Genomic DNA, 19,874 nt, shown 5'->3' with positions numbered 1-19,874 from the left:
TCTTCCAAAGGTTTTCAACTTGTATAAGATAAGTCATGTGGGCAGTAATAAAGCTGGAGCTAAGAATCCTTGAAATGCTTTGTCTACAATAAGGAGAACTCTGGTTATTTTACTTAGGGTAGAATGTATAACCTGGGTCACCAAATGATTCCTGTACCACAGATTACATACGAACTACATTAAACTAGTGTGTTTTTTCTTTTTAACTGACATCATTCATTACAGCTATGCTAAGCTTAGCTTCTAGCTTAAAAAACTCGTAAACAAAACCAAAAGCAGTATTCCTCAACCAACGATGATAAATGCCATGCAATCTAAACACATCTGCGCAGAACACAGCCCAGGCCATGCACCAGCTAACACACCACCAGGAAATAAGTGAGGGATACACACGTGGACTCATATAAAGAAGGCATCCACGAAGGAGTAGAAATGTTAGGAATCTGTGGAAGATTAAGAGGCAGACTTGGAACTTTTGGAAGAGCTACATTGGGAAGACTGTTGGCGATATTCCTGTAAAGAAACAAACAACGTGGGAAGGGACCACCATAAGCAATAACTACAGATGGCCATGTGTAAAGTCAGAAGGTCAGGGTTGAAGAGGCAGGTGCTCTAGGGGCACTGGGTAATATACCTACTTGACAGGCTGCCACGTCTCCTGCTCAAAACCTCTGTGAATTGACTGGGCGATGGAGGACTCCATGAGATCCACGTAGCGGACAACCAAGGGTACAAAGATTTCTTGCAAGTGTTTGTGAAATTTTCCATTACACAAAAGTGCTGAAATAGCCAAGCAGAAACAGTGTTTGTCAGAGGGATAATATCAGACATTTGGAAAATATGGGCAAAAAAACCTTTTCCTGAGAGAGTCTGACACAGAAGAACTGATAAAATGCCGATGAGAGGAGATCCTATCCCCCATACTGAATATCATATCATGGAAATTGATCAAAAAGTATAATTAGCCTTCTATATATGGCTGTCAAAACACAAGTAGATTACATCTCTCTACAATTCTCCTGGCAGGTGGTATGTTTTTATTTTCTAAGAGGTTTAACACATAGGCACATGACCACTCGCTGGAAATTCAAGGGAGCTGCCAGCACCCCTGAAGGTCCTGACACATGTAAATGCAGCAATTAAGCAGAGTTACAATCTCTGTGTTATGCTATGTATCACAGAGGAGCTAACTCTACTCAATTCTAAGAGGTAAGCTTGTTTACTTGTAAGAGCTATTCTTGTTTAATTCACTAGGAGGGTGTCTGTGTGTTTGGGAATATCTATTTCGATTCATGAACATTATAGTTATTGTGGATTTTTTTTTAGTCTTTCAATTTTTCATATCTGTATTTAAAAACAGTCGGCACATCACATGGATTTTTTGGTTTTCCATTTGTCTTTAATAAATGGTAGTATGAAACATTCTACCTAAAGTAGTCACAGAAGTCTTAGAATCTGTGCTACAAGACTGCTGGGTAAGGTACACTCACCTTTTTCAGGAGATGAATGTTTTCTATGAAGATGATGCAATTTTATTAATAGGTGAGTATGTGCCTAAGTTGCACCATGAAAAAATAGAGAATCTATAGGAAAACAGTAATGCTAAGTAATATTTAATAAATTATTTTAGATGCCAGTACTATAGATTATAAATATTTCTCAAAGAACATGTCCTAAGTCCCACTGTGGCCCTCAAAGTGAAAACGTGTTAATTTAAAAATATACTCTGTGGTCAGGAAAGGTATTTCCAAGAGATGATACTTTAGTTGAATCTAAGTGACAGAAGAACCTTCCATGGAAGACTTAAAGGGGAGATTTTCAGGTAGAGGGAACAGCTAGAAAACAAGTTTTGGGGTGGAATAAGCTTGTGTCTTTGCAGAAAGTTGAAAGGCCAGAGTAACTGCAATAGGCTGAGGGATGGGTAGCCCATGGCGGGGGCGGGGGGGTCTAGATCCTAGGACTGAGTAAGGAGTGATGTTCTTAGTGGATGTGATGGGAAGCTTTATGATGCTTATGATTATGCAGAGAAGTGACATGATATGATCTCTCTGGCTGCTGTGTAGAAAACAGAGTAGGCAGCCAAGGCTAAAAACAGAGAAAAAGGTTAGTACTCAGTTCTTTACTGCAGTGGACTAAGTAAAGGGCGATAGTGACTTTGACTAGGGTGAAAAGATAGAAGTTGGGAAAAAGTCAGTAATAGCTGTATTTGCTTATAGTTACTAAATCTAATTACTAGCGACTCCAATAGCAGTGTCTTATAAAATACTCACTATGACAACTTCCCACATTATCTTCTTCCCAAAAGCCTAATAGTGTTTTAGATCTTGGGCAAAGTATATGATATTTATCACTGTGGCATGTATATGAAGACGCCCTGCATACATTACTTTATGTGTTTCTGAAATTTGTCAAAGGCTGGACAACTACAGACACATAAATTGGTGTGGGAAGTAATTCTAAACACAGAAGGAAATACAACAGATTTTTTTTTCTACCTCTAATTGATACGGGTTAGTATTTTTTGTGGTTAAATAATCGTTTCCCAGCTCAGGTATATGCTAAAAGATTTCCCATTAAATTGCAAATGATAATCATATTTAATGATTGGTATCTTATTTAGGAGACTAATATTATCTTAATGATGCTTTCATTAGCACACTGAAAGAAGCTTTATTTATTCCTAGATATTTAATCATCGAGCTAGAAGGTACTATAGCTTAAATAATTCAGTTACTTTTACCAAATGCCATCTAAATAAGCATGCTAAACTTTAAGGATAAAATATTCTCACTCAAACCATCTAATTCACTGTAGTAGGCAAATTAAAAAATATACTGATATCTGAATGTATTGGGTCTCTACTTGGGAACTCTCATTCTCTTCTTCCTCCTTCTCACCTCTAGCATTTTTGGGGTACTAAGCACTATGTGAAGTCCTATATGGGCCTTATCTCATTTAATCATCACAAAAACTCTGTGAAGGAGGAACTAGTTTTTTTTTTTTTTTAAACTTATCAATAAGGTAACTGAGGCATAGAGAGTTTAGGATACTTCTTTAAGATGATTTAGTCATTAGTGGAACCAGAATTTGATATAAAAACTGCATGTTAACCTCTGTGGTATATAAAACTACCATTCCTCACTCTGACATCCAATTAGTCATCAAGACCTGTGTATCTTATATCCTTAATATCTTATTGAGCTCTCTTCATCACCACTGCAGTTGCACCAATCTGGCCTTCTCATCTCCTGTCTGGATTAATGCAATAATCACCTAATTTTAGGATCCTAAGTTTCCCTTTGCCAATCCATCTTCTCAAAATCGTCAGCAGAGGGGCTTGCTGAAACATAAAACTAAGAATGTCACTCTTAAGATTATAATTCTTTAGAGGATCATTATGACAAGCTTCAAAAGCATGAGCATGGTATGAAAGCTTTCCAGAATCTGTCTTCAAGTTACTTCTCGTGCTCATTTCTGTTGCTTCACCTTTCCTTTCCTGCGGTATGGTCATGATTCGATATATACTTGCTCCTCAAATCCTTTCTAGAAATGCTTCATTCTGCTGTCCTCTTGCCCAATTACTGGCTTCTGTTGTTACTCTCTACCCTGGGCAGGTTTCCACTGTGGTTCCTATTATAAAAGTGGTCTTCGTACTTGCTGACATATTTCTCGCTGCTTACAAGGATATAAGGTTCCCAAGGCAGAAACTATGTCTGTATTCTTAGTTCCAGAAAAGTCCCTGGCTCAGAGCAAGTAATCAAGTGTTTGTTAGATAAATGAATACCTGAATACTAAGATTACTACATTATTATTCAGGAGCTTGTATTAAATTACACCTATAAAACCTATTGAGGCCTATGTATACCCCTCATACTTTGTATAAAATATGGCATTAAATAATACTGCTATGACAAGTTCTATTTTTAACCCATATGTACACGATCAGACTGCAAAAAATTCTAAGAATATAAAAGTTGGTTATTTTATGTTTCTTATTTTAATGAATGTGGCAAAGAAAGGATTTTCTCTGGTCAGTTATGACTCTTGATAGCAAATGATTACATCCTGTAGAATTTAAAGAAAATGAGGATTACCTATATTTCCTATGAACTACAAAATATCTTAAATTCTAGTCAAAAGTTTGCTTAGAATTCAGCAAAAATTTCTTTTTTATTTGAAAAAAAAATCAAACTGTAAGTTCACATTTGAAAGTTTTAGAAAATTGGCAGTATTATTTCTTTGGTAATTAGAGAGAAATGGGAAGGAGGGAGTGGGGGAGAAATGGGGGCGACAGGCAAAGAGAAAATGATGGAGGTGAGAGGGAGAGAGGGAGTAGGGGAGAAAAGAGAGGAGAAATAAAGGGAAATACACAAAGAGGGAAAGAAAGGAAAGAGAATATTTGGTTTCAAAAGACAAGCCTACAGAAATATACACTACACTACACTTGTCTATGTAAATGTATGCTCCTTCCTTAGTTGCCCATATGGCAGCTTGCATTCCACTCCTATCAGACACTGTCAAAAGCCCCTCTTAATATGTAGCCCGAGGCATCAGAGTAAGTGCTTCTATCTTCTCCATATGGTTTAATAAGGATAGGTTATGATTTGGGGCTGTCACCTGTCCAAATCAAGCATTTACAAGGCACCCATTACAACAGTTCATTCAAATAGGCCAGTTCTTAATGCAGCCTCATCGGAGAGCACTTCTGAAACCGTATCTAAGCATGTGGGAGTGAAAAGGCTGCTCAGAGTGAGTTTCAAAAAGTGATTACCACCTAAGGGGAAAACCAGCAATCACTTTTCTGATTTAAAAAATAATAATAACTTTTTTCTCAAAAGATTGCATGTTTCCAAATATCACCTTGTTAGAAAATAATGAAGCATGAATGACATCGAGCCCTATGGTACAATCAGAAATGGCAAAAAGAAAACAAATGGCTTAAATATAAGCAAACTCAGGATGCAATATGCCCAATTATTTTGAAAATCCCAATAATTAATTTATTAGTGTTGATTATTTTCATACCAAAAAGTCTTACATTTACAAAAGTACTTGTCATAGGCTTTTAGTGGTAAGATTTCAACAGAGAATTAAAATTTAAACTATGATTCAATTAATAACAATTTCTGAGACAATAATCACTGGGTAAAATAAAGAATAAGCAAATAAAAGAATTCATGTATTGCTTTTAGGGTAAAAATATGCTGTTGACTCTTAAACCCATATAATCCAATTTTATATTGCCCATCCTTTTCCAATTAGCCAGCTTTAGTGGATTACTAGAAAGAATGATTTTTCTCCTTAAACTTCTAATCAGGCATTTCAGAAGAAAATGAGTAATTCATGACCAGCAAAACAAACAGACAATACCAACCACAAAATCAACAGACTTTGCCATAAAACAATTATTTAAGAAACTACATATTGTATCAACCCTGAGCAATACAAGCACAGCAGACTAAGAAAATTAATAGGTTGCTCTCCATGTTGACAAATGCATATAATGAAGACCCCCAACACAAAAAATATGAATATGGGCTTCAGAAGAAAAGCCAGGAGAAGTGCAGTCTAGAACAACATTATGTAAAAGGAAAACACGCGGCCGGGCGCGGTGGCTCAAGCCTGTAATCCCAGCACTTTGGGAGGCCGAGGCGGGTGGATCACGAGGTCGAGAGATCGAGACCATCCTGGTCAACATTGTGAAACCCCGTCTCTATTAATACAAAAAAATTAGCTGGGCACGGTGGCGCGTGCCTGTAATCCCAGCTACTCAGGAGGCTGAGGCAGGAGAATTGCCTGAACCCAGGAGGCGGAGGTTGCGATGACCCGAGATCGCGCCATTGCACTCCAGCCTGGGTAACAAGAGCGAGACTCCGTCTCAAAAAAAAAAAAAGGAAAACACGCTTGCTTGCCTGCACGCGCACGCTGCGTGCTATCTCTCTCTCTCTCTCTCTCTCTCTCTCTCTCTCTCTCTCTCTCTCTCTCTCTCTCTCTCTTCTTCCCTCCTTCCCTAAGATCTAGGAATAGCACTCAGCTAAGAATTTGGCAAATTAAGTAGGTGTTCAATAAATGTCTGATTATTGAATAAATATCAATAAAAATCTACCTCCTAAGGGAAACTCTGAGAGCATCTCATTTAAGTAGAATAGGAAACACATTAGATTCTATTTTCCTTTTAATTAAAAATTTGATAAGTAATTTTATAGTTTGGTAATATTAATGTATACATTAACCACCATAATAACCCCTACAACCACCACCATAATAACCCCTACAACCATACCCAGCTCTTCCTTTTCCCTTGGGGTATTTGCTAATATATATTCATACACATGTATGCCTACCTAGGGAGAGAAAGTGACAAGAAGTGCTAGAACACAGCTGTTACAATGTTTCTTACTTTTTAGGCAACAAATCCAAGTTTAAAATTATAATGAAAAAATTTCATAGGATGGCACACAGAATTTGAGTTATACTTCTACACTATATTGTGTCAATTTATTTGTGTATATATGTGTGTGTCTTCCACTAGATTTTATGTTTTTCAAGTAGAGGAATCATTTCTTATTCATCCACGCATTTGCACGGGGCCTAGGATTTGTAAACTATAGGCATTAAACACTTGTTTCTGTGAGATTAATTCAGGAAAGTCAATATAAACCTTAACCAAAGCTTATAAGACAAAGATAAACAAAGAAGTGTTATGGTCCAGCAGTCCTCATGTTGTTTTATATGAGATTATTTACTATTAAAGGCAAATAGAAAAGCCTGTAATTTTACTCAAGCTATGCCCAGCCTTCTAATCTTTGAGTTAATGTCCTACAATACTTGCCCCATCCATGCGAATGATTGAGTACAGCTATATCATAATCAATAACTCTCTCAATGGTGGGTTTCTTGATGCCCATGGTTTTCAGAAGTTACAGGTGTTCCTGTTATCTGTTACAAAAACATACTAGGATTTTACAGTAGGTTATTATCTTTAAGCCACTACACCCTAAGAAAATATAAAAAGCAGATTAAAATGTTTAAAAAGTCTACAAGTAGTAAAGAAATTAGAGCAGGTCAGGCATGGTGGCTCACGCCTGTAATCCCAGCACTTTGGGAGGCTGAGGTGGGCAGATCACCCGAAGTCAGGAGTTTGAAACCAGCCTGACCAGCATGGATAAACCTTGTCTCTACAAAAAATACAAAAATTAGTGGAGTGTGGCGGCACACACCTGTAATCCCAGCTACTCGGGAGACTGAGGCAGGAGAATTGCTTGAATCTGGGAAGTGGAGGTTGTGGTGAACCAAGATCTCACCATTGCACTCCAGCCTGGGCAATAAGAGCAAAACTCTATCTCAGTAAAGGAAGGAAGGAAGGGAGGGAGGGAGGGAGGGAGGGAGCAGAAATTTGAGTAGTACTGTGGAATTCAACTGAGGGGAAAAAGGTAGTGACTCCTTGCTTTTATATTTCTTTTACTATACTGGTCATTAAAGCAAATTCTGACACACAATTTTGAATTCAATCAACTCTAGGGATGAGAGTTAAATACATTTTCACATTTTGGCACTTATTTCATCATTTGTAAAGTCCAAACTTATAAAAGTAAGATGGCACACACAGCTTTGCTGTAATCTAGATGTTATACCCTTTCTGCATTGTCCCTGGTATATGTATATCCAGATATATCTATAAACACCAAGTCGTGAATTTCAGATGCACAGCTCATTTAAGCACTTGAAACAGAATAACACGCAGGTGTCAGCCTTCCATATTTCAAAGCTTGAAGATTAACCTAATATACAATATGGTGACCTAACAGTTCTTCATTTGAAAGAAATCTGAAAAATAATCTCTGATACAGCCTAAGTGTGAGAATAACCCAGCGGGATTTCCACCTCTTCATTTCTTAATGAGTTTTTTGATAATGAGAGGTGACTTTGCCAGTCACTCTGGGCTCTATTATGGCTAATTTGACTCCACTTCACTCTCCTTGTTAATTATTAACACTAGCCTTTTTATCCTCATGAGACCACATTCCAATTTTTCCTTTTTCGATTTTTATGAGCCCATCTTTATGAAGGTGAAAGTCTTGGAGAATAGGTTTTCACTTAGTGTAGAGATGGAACATTTATTATTCGTTTAGGCAGAGACGCTGTGACATTGATTATATAAGCACGGGTGTTCTTTGGGATGGCTTTAATGTGTTAGCAATGTGAAAAGGTTGTTAATTAAAGAAGCAGCACTGTGGTATTTTTCAGTTGGGAATCAGTTCCCAATAGAATGGTCATTTGCCACTTGCTAGCATATCCACAGATTAAAAGGTGACTAGCTCCAAGGGTTTCCCTTTCAGTAGTGCTTAAAGAAATGATTTGTGCCATTTGCAGACGGCTTTCATTTGTCAGAATCAGTCACTTGCCTTATATATTATTGACAGAACAACTGTGGAAATAGCGTGCAAGGGTAGAATCTGTTTGTACTAGCTTTATAGTCACTCAGTATCATCGAACTATCATGCTAATTACTTCATTATGAAAACATTTATCTTCCCTCAATTTTAATACATCTCTCTTTTAAAATTATTTCTTTAGATAGCATTTAAAGTGACTGCCTATTAAATTATCTCTTTAGTAGGGGGAGTGGATTGGGGTGGATGAAGGCAGGGTGGAGAGCGAAATGAAGAGCTTAGTCTTTTTTGGCCAGAAATGTAGGCTGAGTTTGTTTTCATCATCAGTCTTGCTCTGGGAATCAGTGACTGAGTCTGTGAGGGGTGAGAGATTGGGGACAGTTGCTAAAATTGTGATGCAGCTGGTGCTCTTCCCTTGAGAAAAACCACATGTCATCTCCAAGGGTTCTTAAAGGTACGACTTTCCCTAATCACGGCTAACTGTAAGGAAAGAAGGAAAGGCACACACTGAAGGCAGATGTGTTTCTCTCTTTAAAACAGAAACCAAATTTGCTGTCTTGAACCTTCCCTCACTAATTAGTTCAATCCCTAGAATTCTTGTCACAGATGATTCCTAACATACATGCTAAGACCACATGTATGGTCCTTTCTGATAACCAACTCCCTTCCTCTGTCCCCCACAACACAATGCCCTTATAAACTTTTCTGTTTACCTCTCTACATGGAGGAGCTGTTTTTCTCAGCTGTTTTTCTTGCTAATTAAAAACTAAAAGTTCAAGGACTCTCTTGTCTTCCTTAAAAAGGTTCTATTATTTTATAAATACCCCCAGAATCTGCTTTTCTTAAGTGAAATGAGATGGAACAGGAGATCCAGTAGTCAGGCTGCTACTCACCTCTGTCCCTAACTCCCTGCAGTCAAGCCCCCGCCTCCCGCTCCCAGTTCCTGCCTCTAGGCATTAGGTTTCCTTAGCTAGAAAATGAAGAGTTTTGTTTAGGATCCCTTCCATACTCCAAAAGATAAAAAGCTATTGTTAAACATCAAAGCATAAAACTTTTAACATAAGGAAGATAAGCAACCTATTAGGACATCTGAATTATTCATGAACCACCCCCCAACAAAGATATAAAGTTTTCAAGCCACTAATAAAGTGCAAATTCTAACTAATATCTCCATTAGTTTGAGAGATCTTAGTAATTTCAAATTTTGGGAAAGCAAACATAAATATGCAACATTATTAGTAAGAAATCACAAACTGTTTAAAACTCATATATAATTAGCAGCTTATTTTGTGTAACACATTGACTTATACTCATGTAAGCAAGAAGCACTGTTTTTCAACAAATTAACTCTCTTCCCAGGACTGGACATTCAGAGCTCTCTGTCCTATTACCTCTGTCTAGTTGTAAAGTTGTAATTATTTGGAATTTAGACAATAACTCTAATTGGGTCAAACTGGTAAAAACCATAATGCCATAGCCACAATGTAAGAATTTTTCTTGGTACTAAAAGAATAGAAGTTCAATATTTTTTCATAGTTTTCCAAAAGGACAATTTGGGGGCAGCTGCAGGCTGACATTAAACATTTGAATAGAATTCACTAAATCACTCAGTATCTAAGGAATGTAATAAAACAAACACACAATTATTAATGATGGACTTCACTATCACCAAGGGCGATATTAATAGCTAGAAGAATTATGTTTTACCAACTACTCAGTGGTCTTGATTTTAGATGGAAACTTGTGAGTTTGGGATAAAAGTCACCGCATTTTATTTCAGTTCCCCAGATCACACCACACTCTCAGTACCAAAAGGAAATTACAGCACTAGGGAACTTTTCTGTTTACCTCTCTACATAGAGGAGCTGTTTTTCTCAGAATTAACTGATGTTTTCTAAAATCTGCAAATCACCATAATATAAAAGCCAAGATCTAGACTTATCCTCAAAACTGACAGTGCCTGAAAGAGATCAGTAACAAATGCTTCTCTATTTTGACTGAGTACTGTACAACAAAATAGTATAAGATGGTATGTAACCAATGTTATAGAAATGGTTAAATTAGAAGAGAGATATAAAACACTTTAATATGTGAGATAAATATTTCCAAATATGGTTGAAAATTCTATTTTTATAGTTCTAATTATGAAAATCATGTAGTTCTAATTTATTATCCCACAAATTTCCATTGCATTGAAAAAACTCTTCTTAAAAAAAAAATATGAAAAGATATTAATTCATTGGAGTTGTAGTAGAGGTCCTCCAACAAGGCTTCCAAGAAATCCACAATATATTTTGTTTTCTCTATAAAAAATATAATATTTTGAGTAAGTTAAATTATTCATCATCTTAATTAATTGCTTGATGGTGAACATTAATAAATGCCTCATTTTTAAATAATCCCCAAGATACATCTAAGTATGTTTGATTGAGTTTTCATTCAAATGGAGAAAACTGTGTTAAAAAAAATCCTACTTATTTATTCTCATTTAGGGGACTTAATGCATTTTTTATATATATATATTTATTTATTTATTTTTCGCAGCAGGTTTATTGTTATACATTTGTCTTAAGACAATATTAAAACCCTGACTGTAATTCCATAGCAGAAAATGAATGATGATAGATGACTGGGAAAGAAAGAGAGTCATTTCAAGATTATTAGCTGGTAGGAGGGAACCAAATAGGTACTTAAAAACTGGCTGAGGAACAGGCGCAGTGGCTCACACTAGCAATCCCAGGACTTTGGGAGGCCGTGAGGGGTGAATCACTTGAGGTTAGGATTTTGAGACCAGTCTGACCAACATGGTGAAACCCCATCTCTAATAAAAATATAAAAATTAGCTGGGCATGATGGTTCACGCCTGTAATCCTAGCTATTTGGAGGCTAAGACATGAGAATTGCTTCAACCTGGGAGGCGGAGGTTGCAGTGAGCCGAGATAGTGCCACTGCACTCCAACCTGGGCAATGGAGCAAGCTCTGTCTCAAAAACAAAAACAAAAACAAACAAACAAACAAAAAAACCCAAAAACGAAAAACAAAATCTGTCTGAGGATAATTTGCAGAAGGAATGATTCACATATGAATAATTACATGTGGGTTTATTAGCAACTACTGAAAGGACAACTTATGGTTGAATCTCAGGTAGGAATTGTATGTTTAGTTCTTTGTCTTTATAATAGCATCTTTGAAAATGAAACAAAATTGGACAGGAGAATGAGTAAGACTAATAAAATCTCAAATATTTCTTTATTATCTATTATATGTGCGTTATCTTATTTAGTGCTCACTGACAATGACACTGTTGGTGCTATTATTTTCCTTCTTTTATAGATAAAGCACCTAGAGCTTGGAGAGGTTAAGCTATTGTCAAAGGTCAAGTAGTAAGTGCCAGAGAGACGTGAATCTGTCTGGCACCAAAACTCATATTGTTAATTACTCTAACATGATAGCTCTCTTACTAGAACAGAGGTTTTTTTGTTTTTTTTTTTTTTTTTTTTTTGAGACGGAGTTTCGCTCGTTACCCAGGCTGGAGTGCAATGGCGCGATCTCGGCTCCTCCGCCTCCTGGGTTCAGGCAATTCTCCTGCTTCAGCCTCCTTAGTAGCTGAGATTACAGGCACGCGCCACCGTGCCCAGCTAATTTTTTGTATTAGTAGAGACGGGGTTTCACCATGTTGACCAGGATGGTCTTGATCTCTTGACCTCGTGATCCACCCGCCTCGGCCTCCCAAAGTGCTGGGATTACAGGCTTGAGCCACCGCGCCCGGTCCTAGAACAGAGGTTTTTAACCTGGTAGCCTAAATTTAGGATGTCCATGGAAAGTACAATATTACAAATGATTTCATATTTATGTGATTTCCACCCCCCTCCCAGTTTTATCACAGACTCAAAGGGGTGAACAACCAAAGAAAGTTAAGAAACTCTGGAGTAGATCCATGAACAAAACCAAGAAAGACTTTTTTTTTTTTTTAAACAAAGACAACTATAAAAACATGAATTTAGGTTTACAACCAGAAAGATACAGCAGTGGCCTTCTGGGAAGAGAGAGGCAAAAACACGTGCAGTTTTAGAATGTAAAAAGTTCTAAATAAAGTATAATAAAAAAAATTCTATATGTATTAATAGCGTGAAGAAAGTTCCTTGGAGAGTCAGAGTAGCCTTGGGCTGCAGGAAGACAGGGAAGAAGGAAGGCCTCTCATTTGGGTCTGGGTTATTCAGGTCACATGGTTATTCTTCTGAGCATCATACTCCAGAACAACACTGAGAAATGGAGTGAGGTCTATTCAGGGTTAAGGTGATGAGAATGGCAGTGGGCATGGAAACCCTATCATAAGATAGAGTTGTTTTATATGGGAATAAAGAGCAGCAGAAGAAAATACATGATAGAAGACAACTGTAACATTGATCAAAGAGAATGGGTCAGAACCAGAGGCTAGGAGGAGGCAGAGTTCACCTTGGTGCATCATGACAAGAATTTTATTTAATAGAGAATTAGTGACCCCATGGTCACTTCAAGTGTTGAAACAAAGACTGTCAATGGGAACCAAACTTGAGACTAAGTGAAACTAAAAAAAAAAAAAAAAAAATCACAGAAAAGGCCTAGGAATCTGCATGGTAAAATCTTGATAAAAAACAAAGTTTATATTGTTTGCTAGAAGACCTGTAAGAGTTATTATTGAATTGAGAATAAAAGTCTCAATAGAGAGCCTTTACAAGCTCAATTTCTTTTTTTTTTTTTTGAGACGGAGTTTTGCTCTTGTTGCCCAGGATGGAGTGCCATGGCGTGATCTTGGCTCACTGCAACCTCCACCTCCCAGGTACAAGCAATTCTCCTGCCTCAGCCTCCCAAGTAGCTGGGATTACAGGCATGCGTCACCACACCCAGCTAATTCTTTTGTGTGTGTATTTTTAGTAGAGATGGGGTTTCTCCATGTTGATCAGGCTGGTCTCGATCTCCTAACCTCAGGTGATCTGCCGGCCTCGGCCTCCCAAAGTGCTGAGATTACAGGCATGAGCCACCATGCCTGGCCCTTAATTTCTAAATACTGAATGAGCAAGTCATACCACATAGCAATATCTGCCTATCATCTGTAGAAATGAACTGACTCTCAGGCCAGCAATATTACCAAGATGGATTTAAGTAGGAGCCTTAACATAACATGATTTCTAGAATAATGAATTAAGGTGTCTTTCAAAGATGTAAATGTTCTCAAGTACTTTAGAAATGCCAGCCTTTGAAGATTTTAAGTTTCATAAGGTATGATAAAGTTCATAAAGAAGGGTGCCTAGGTTATCAGACCTCAAAGGCAGGAGGATGGGAATAAGAGAAACTTCCAGAGCCCAGTGGGATATGGGAGTGTCCCCAGGCTCCCTTAGTCTCTGGCCTGACATATTTGGGCAGGCTAAGCAAACCTAAATGTTACCCATTTGAACTCTTGTTGGGGTGGTGCTGGGACACTGTAAAAATACATTGACATTCAACATTCTCCCGCCCCTCCCCATTTCACATACTAAAGAAAACATAAGTGCTCACTGTCATTTCGGAGGAAATTATTAAGGAGTTGGAAAAGAGGAAAACTATCCCAGGAGTCTTGTGGTTGAGCCTCTAGTGCAGTGTCCATATCCACTGTAAATAAAGCCCAAAATTTCTCTGCATGTTCAGCCAACAAATCAGGCCACCAGGCAAATGCCTACAAAAGGATAAAAACATAAAGGACAGAAACAGCTTACTTTTTAGAAACATGCACAAGTACTGTGCCAGGTGAAAATATTTGATAACATGTCTTAGTTTCACAAACAAACATGACAAACAAAAGGTAATATTTTTTAACCTGAGAAAAATTTTATAGGTACATACACATTTAAATAATAAATTTGGCACTGATTAATGAAATACAAAACAGAAAATTATAATGTACAAGGACATTTATTCCTTTATAAAAGAAATACATGCTTAGTTTACAACATTTAGGAAATACATAAAACAAAAAAAATGTATCTCACAATTTAAACGTATTTATTCTGAATTTTATGATGTATCTATTTCTAATATTTCTTTTTTTCTGTGAATAGAAACATTAAAACATTTGGTATCACACTTTATAATATTTTCATATGATTTCACTTTTAATAATAGCATAATTTTCTACTATAAGGATTTACTGTTATTTATTTACATATTCTCCTATTAAAATGGTGGTTTTCAATTTTTTGCCATTCTCAATGATATCGTGCTAAATATCTTTACATAAAAATCTTTGAATATAGTACTGATTATTTCCTTAGGATAACTTCTAATAATTACTGGATTAATGGGTATGCATTTTAGAGTCTTCACACATTGCAAATTGCTCTTCACAAAAAGTGTTTGCTCACATCCATTCTCCATTCAGCATCGAGGCATCATTTAATTTTTTTTTTTTTTTTTTTTTGAGACAGAGTTTCACTCTTGTTGCCCAGGCTGGAGTGCAATGGCACATTCTTGGCTCACCACAACCTCCGCCTCCTGGGTTCAAGCAATTCTCCTGTCTCAGCTTTCCAAGTAGCTGGGATTACAGGCATGTGCCACCATGCCCAGCTAATTTTTTGATTTTTTGATAGAGACAGGGTTTCACCATGTTGGCCAGGATGGTCTCGATCTCTTGACCTTGTGATCCACTCGCCTTAGTCTCCAAAAGTGATGGGATTACAAGGAATGAGCCACCGCGCCCGGCCCATTTCATTTATTTTTTTGAGACAGGGCCTCACTCTGTCATACAGGCTGGAGTGCAGTAGGTTGATCTCAGCTCACTGAAACCTCTGCTTCCCAGGTTCAAGTGATTCTCATGCCTCAGCCTCCCAAGTAGCTGGGAGCACAGGTGCATGCCACCATGCCTGGCTAATGTTTTTGCAGTTTTAGGAGAGATGGAGTTTCACTATGTTGGCCAGGTTGGTCTCCAACTCCTGGTCTCAAGTGATCTGCCAGCCTTGGCCTTCCAAAGTGCTGAAATTACTAGTGTGAGCCATGGCGCCTGGCCTCAAATATGAATTAGATTATAACAGGAAGAGACCAACCTCAAAAAAGTGAATTGCAAAATTTTGACACACCTTTTTTCTTAAGAACTTTTCATGTTTATAAACATTTCATGTTTCAAGTTTACAGTAAATATGGCCTTAAAATAACAGATATAAAATAATAATTAGTAAGTTTAAAAAATTGCCATGTAATTAATTAGCAGATGGTAAAAGTTGACTTAAGGAAGAACAGTGTAGTATAAATAATAGATTTAAAGGTTAGGGACATATTATCGCCTGGCTCAATGCTGTGACCAATATATGAATGTGAAAACTGGTTAAAAGAATGGTATGCATGATGAAAATTGAGCATATTGTTTTTTGCAAATATTATCTTTGAATATTTTTTGGTTAAATATCTGATAAAAAGGGTATATGACATAATATAAAAACACACAAAAGACCAGGTACAGTGGCTTAAGCTTGTAATCCCAGCACTTTGGGAGGCTGAGGAGGGTTGATCACCTGAAGTCAGGAGTTTGAGACCAGCCTGGCTAACGTGGTGAAATCTGGTCTCTACTAAAAATACAAAAAATTTGCTAGGCATGGTGGAGGGCGCCTGTAATCCCAGCTAGTCTGGAGGCTGAGGCAGGTGAATCGCTTGAATCTGGGAGGCGAAGGTTGCAGTGAGCTGAGATTGTGCCATTGAACTCCAGCCTGGGTAACAAGAGTGAAACTCCGTCTCAAAACACACAAACACACACACACACACGCACACACACACTCTCTCTACATGATTTCATTATACAGATCTTGCTCCTATCTTTTGTAGCCTATAGTGGTGACAAAGAAAAGAAAAACCTGAGATTCCCAACTCTGAGTAGAGCAGCATAGAAAAATGCAGCACTGCAAAGAGACATTTTCAAAATCTCACTTCCAGTTCACAGCCAGTATCTTTGCAAAAGGTTAAAATTAAGAAAGTAACAGTCATGTTAGCTCAGGATTGTTTCAGGACTCTGAGAAAAATTCCTAAAGGTCTTCTTAACGTTAACTTGGAAGACAGAGCCAAGGTGAGGAATGAAATAAAATGGAATATACATTTTTTTTGTTGTTTTGTTTTTACTAAACAGCTTGAGGTTGGCAACATTTTGCCATCAACTAGAAAATTTCATTGTCTTGCAGAAGTATAGATTTATGTCTCAATTTGTAATCCTGATGATGCTATTCTTAATGAATGTAAGCCAATCTGTGATGAATGCCTCTTCTAATGATGGCTAGAGAAAGCTTTAAGCAATCATTGTCCTTGAAAATGAAAGCAATAGTTGGAGTTACCTTGAGAACACAGGGTCTAGTCTACCACCTGTCGTCTTCTCTTTCTTGCCATCCTGCCCTGGGTTGGTAGGAAGATGAGGGGCTCTATAATTCCTTCCCTAGGGTATTATTTCCTGTGGGGTGGCTAAGTTTCAACAGCATCAGGGTCTCCACCAGGGAGGTACATCTGTCAGAGATGTATCAGTCTACAGAAATGCATCCATCTACAGAGTACTAAACAGAAGTCATGGTTATCTGGGTTAAAGTTCTTTTGGCTCTAATGCTAAGCCACTAATTAGTGTAAATGAGATGGAAGAGGCAGAAGGCAATGTTTAATTTGTTTAAGAGGGAAATACAAAACAAAGTTTTATTTTAAGTCCTTTAGCTTAAAAAATTTCCTACTGGCCAGACACAGTGGCTCACGCCTATAATTCCAGCACTTTGAGAGGCCAAGGAGGGCGGATCACCTGAGGTCAAGAGTTCAAGACCAGCCTGGCCAGCATGGAGAAACCCAATCTTTACTAAAAATACAAAAATTAGCCAGGCGTGGTGGTACACACCTGCAATCCCAACTACTAGGAAAGCCTGTTTTTTTAGTAAATGTAGTTTACAATGGTAGCAGGTGAAAATCAACTCTGAACCTAGAAGCAGAGTATTGAACTTTTAAACTTAGTGGTGATACTTGAGTGATAATGGGCAAATCAGTTCCATGGGCAGGTGGATTTCCATTTCTTTATCTGCAAATAGGCAATAACAATAGTTACCCTAACCTCTCCCAGCATTGTTGTGAAAATCAAATAAATATAAACGTTTCTTGTTGTACTAATGTAATAACTGAATATCGCTATCAGTAATTACAAATATGTGTTGAAATTCATACAAATCTTAAGTGTTTTAAAAATAATGTCCAATATGAATTAAATGGTATTTATGTGCCAAGTACTGTTTATACTAAAGGTTTTATAAACATCATCTTACTTAATCCCCCAAACAACTCTTTCAGGTAGATGGTATAATTATCCTTACTTTATAGGTTACCAAACAGAGATTAAATAACTTGCCCAAAGTCATATGGTTGGTAGATAAAAAAGCAATGATTTGACTCTAAGTCAGCTGGAGTCTAGAGACCAAGTCCTTATACATATAGTGCCTTCTTAAGAGAGACATATATGGAACATTACCTATCATCTCTCTCTCTCCATCCATCCATCCATCCATCCATCCATCAATCATCAGCACATCAGATCACTGTTAATATCTTTTAATTTATGGTCTAATTTCTTTATATAATTTCTAATTTTTATTAAAGCCTGAGGCTTTTGATGATGGTGATGATGATGATGATGATGGTGATGATGATGATTATTATTATTATTTGAGGTGGAGTCTCGCTCTGTCACCCAGGCTGGAGTGCAGTGGCACAATCTCAGCCCACTGCAACCTCCGCCTCCCAAGTTCAAGTGAGTCTCATGCCTCAGCCTCCTGAGTCCCAGATTACAGGCGCCCACCACCATGCCCAGCCATTTTTTCTATTTTTAGTAGAGATGTGGTTTCGACATGTTGGCCACGCTGGTCTTGAACTCCTAACTTCAGGTGATCCACCTGCCTCAGTCTCCCAAAGTGCTGGGATTACAGGCATGAGCCACCAGGCCCGGACTTGATTATTTTTATCCTCAAAATATAATAAAAATTTGTAATTTAAAACAAAAAAGGAAGATGGCTGCCTAAATGAGCAAAAACAGTGAACCTGACTTTGAAATGTATTTTGTGCTTGTTTATTACCCAAGACAAGATTAGTTTGCAATCCTGTACCTTTAGATGATCCTAAAGGTCCTGGAGACAATCCAGTGTCTATAGTAACCCCTGCCCCTGCCACAGACATACACACACACTCACTTACACAGTCACGTGATTCTGAGGGCCAAATACTAGAATGATTTAAGTTCTCTTAAGGGACAGGTAGAATAAACAGGTAACACCACAACTATTGTCTAATCATAAGTTTTTACAACTCCTGTGATTCACTGATAATCAGGTTCATAAATAAACATAGATATAAGCAATAATGAAATGAGATGATGAGCTCAAAATGCTTCAAAACATATGAGAATATAAAGTATTATCCTCATTCTTATATATTTAAAAATCAGTAAATAATGAAAAACATTTTTGGTAGAGCATTCATGCCCAGGCAATTGCTTTTGAGAATCACTGCTGAAAAGGGAATTCTACTTCTATACCTGAGCCACATGAAAGCCACTTGTTGGTCATCCTCTTTCAAGATGAGGGATATTTGTTGGTCCAGAGGCTAATATAATCTTAAATTTAAACCCATCCTAAAAACGGTGTATCTCACTGACTATTCAGAGAGAAACAATGTGTAATTGAGGTCATTTCACCTGTTGGGATTATTGTAGTCTAGTCAGTAGTAGACAGTAAATAGATTTTGTTCATGGTCAATTCTTTTGTATAATCACACTTTAATATATTCCTTAGGCATGCATGCCAGTTGGAGAGGAATAAGGATACACATGAGCAAAAATAAGTTTAAAAAATCAAATACTCTTTCTCTTTACATTAGAATCCAATCAGAAGCATAATTTGGTTCAGATACTGATGTTTGTGAACTCTCACGGTCCAGGCTTTGTTGTTGATCCAACCCAGCAAATGAATCAACCATCTACAGTGAACTGAGAGCTTTGTACATTGCAAATACCAAATTACTGCCAAACAACCTTTTTGCCCATGGTGGAATGGATATGGTGGATGACATCAGATTTAAAATATTTTGGGGATCTTAAGTCAGTATTTTGCTGTAATAATAAGCAGCCAAGTAATGACGTGAGTTGTGCTCATATTGTTCATGGTCTCTCTCATCCTTTCTATTGATATTCTCAGCACTCCATCCATCTCCCTTAGGCAGAGTCCTGGAATATACCAGAGTACAAGGAAAGAAGAGAATGACAGAATGGAAAGGGACATCTCCCTTTCCATTGTGATCACCACCCCATGCATCTGCATCCCTGTTTTAATGCTTCGGTTCAAGTCTGTCAGCAGAACCAAGGCAGGACAATCACTCCTGCCTTTCTACTTAATTGCAAAACAACAATGTGGTTTATTGGAAAATGTCCAGGTCTGGAGTCTGGCCTGGGTCTTCACCCAGTCACTCACTAGC

The 19,874-nt window shown here is 37.5% G+C and overlaps 1 protein-coding gene across 8 annotated transcripts in view; it reads right to left on the bottom strand.

The window, feature by feature from the left end:
- CADPS2 (calcium dependent secretion activator 2) overlaps positions 1-19,874 on the bottom strand; it is a 579,466-nt gene that overhangs the window by 87,653 nt on the left and 471,939 nt on the right. For 4 of the 8 annotated variants that reach the window (XM_064373909.1, XM_064373910.1, XM_064373913.1 and 1 more), the window contains 3 exons: positions 13,929-14,085; positions 639-780; positions 394-513 (listed from right to left, as the gene is read on the bottom strand). In XM_064373909.1, the coding sequence (XP_064229979.1) occupies positions 394-513; positions 639-780; positions 13,929-14,085 (419 nt within the window). The remainder of the gene's footprint in view (positions 1-393; positions 514-638; positions 781-13,928; positions 14,086-19,874) is intronic. The other 4 variants (XM_064373922.1, XM_064373927.1, XM_064373929.1 and 1 more) reach the window with 1 other exon arrangement.

The sequence above is a fragment of the Aotus nancymaae genome, unplaced genomic scaffold (genome assembly GCF_030222135.1).
Source record: "Aotus nancymaae isolate 86718 unplaced genomic scaffold, 86718_ANA_hifiasm-v0.15.2.pri h1tg000002l, whole genome shotgun sequence".
In the NCBI taxonomy this organism is placed as follows: Eukaryota; Metazoa; Chordata; class Mammalia; order Primates; family Aotidae; genus Aotus; species Aotus nancymaae.
Note: the sequence above shows the minus strand (reverse complement) of the source record. Positions and strands in the feature narration are given on the sequence as shown.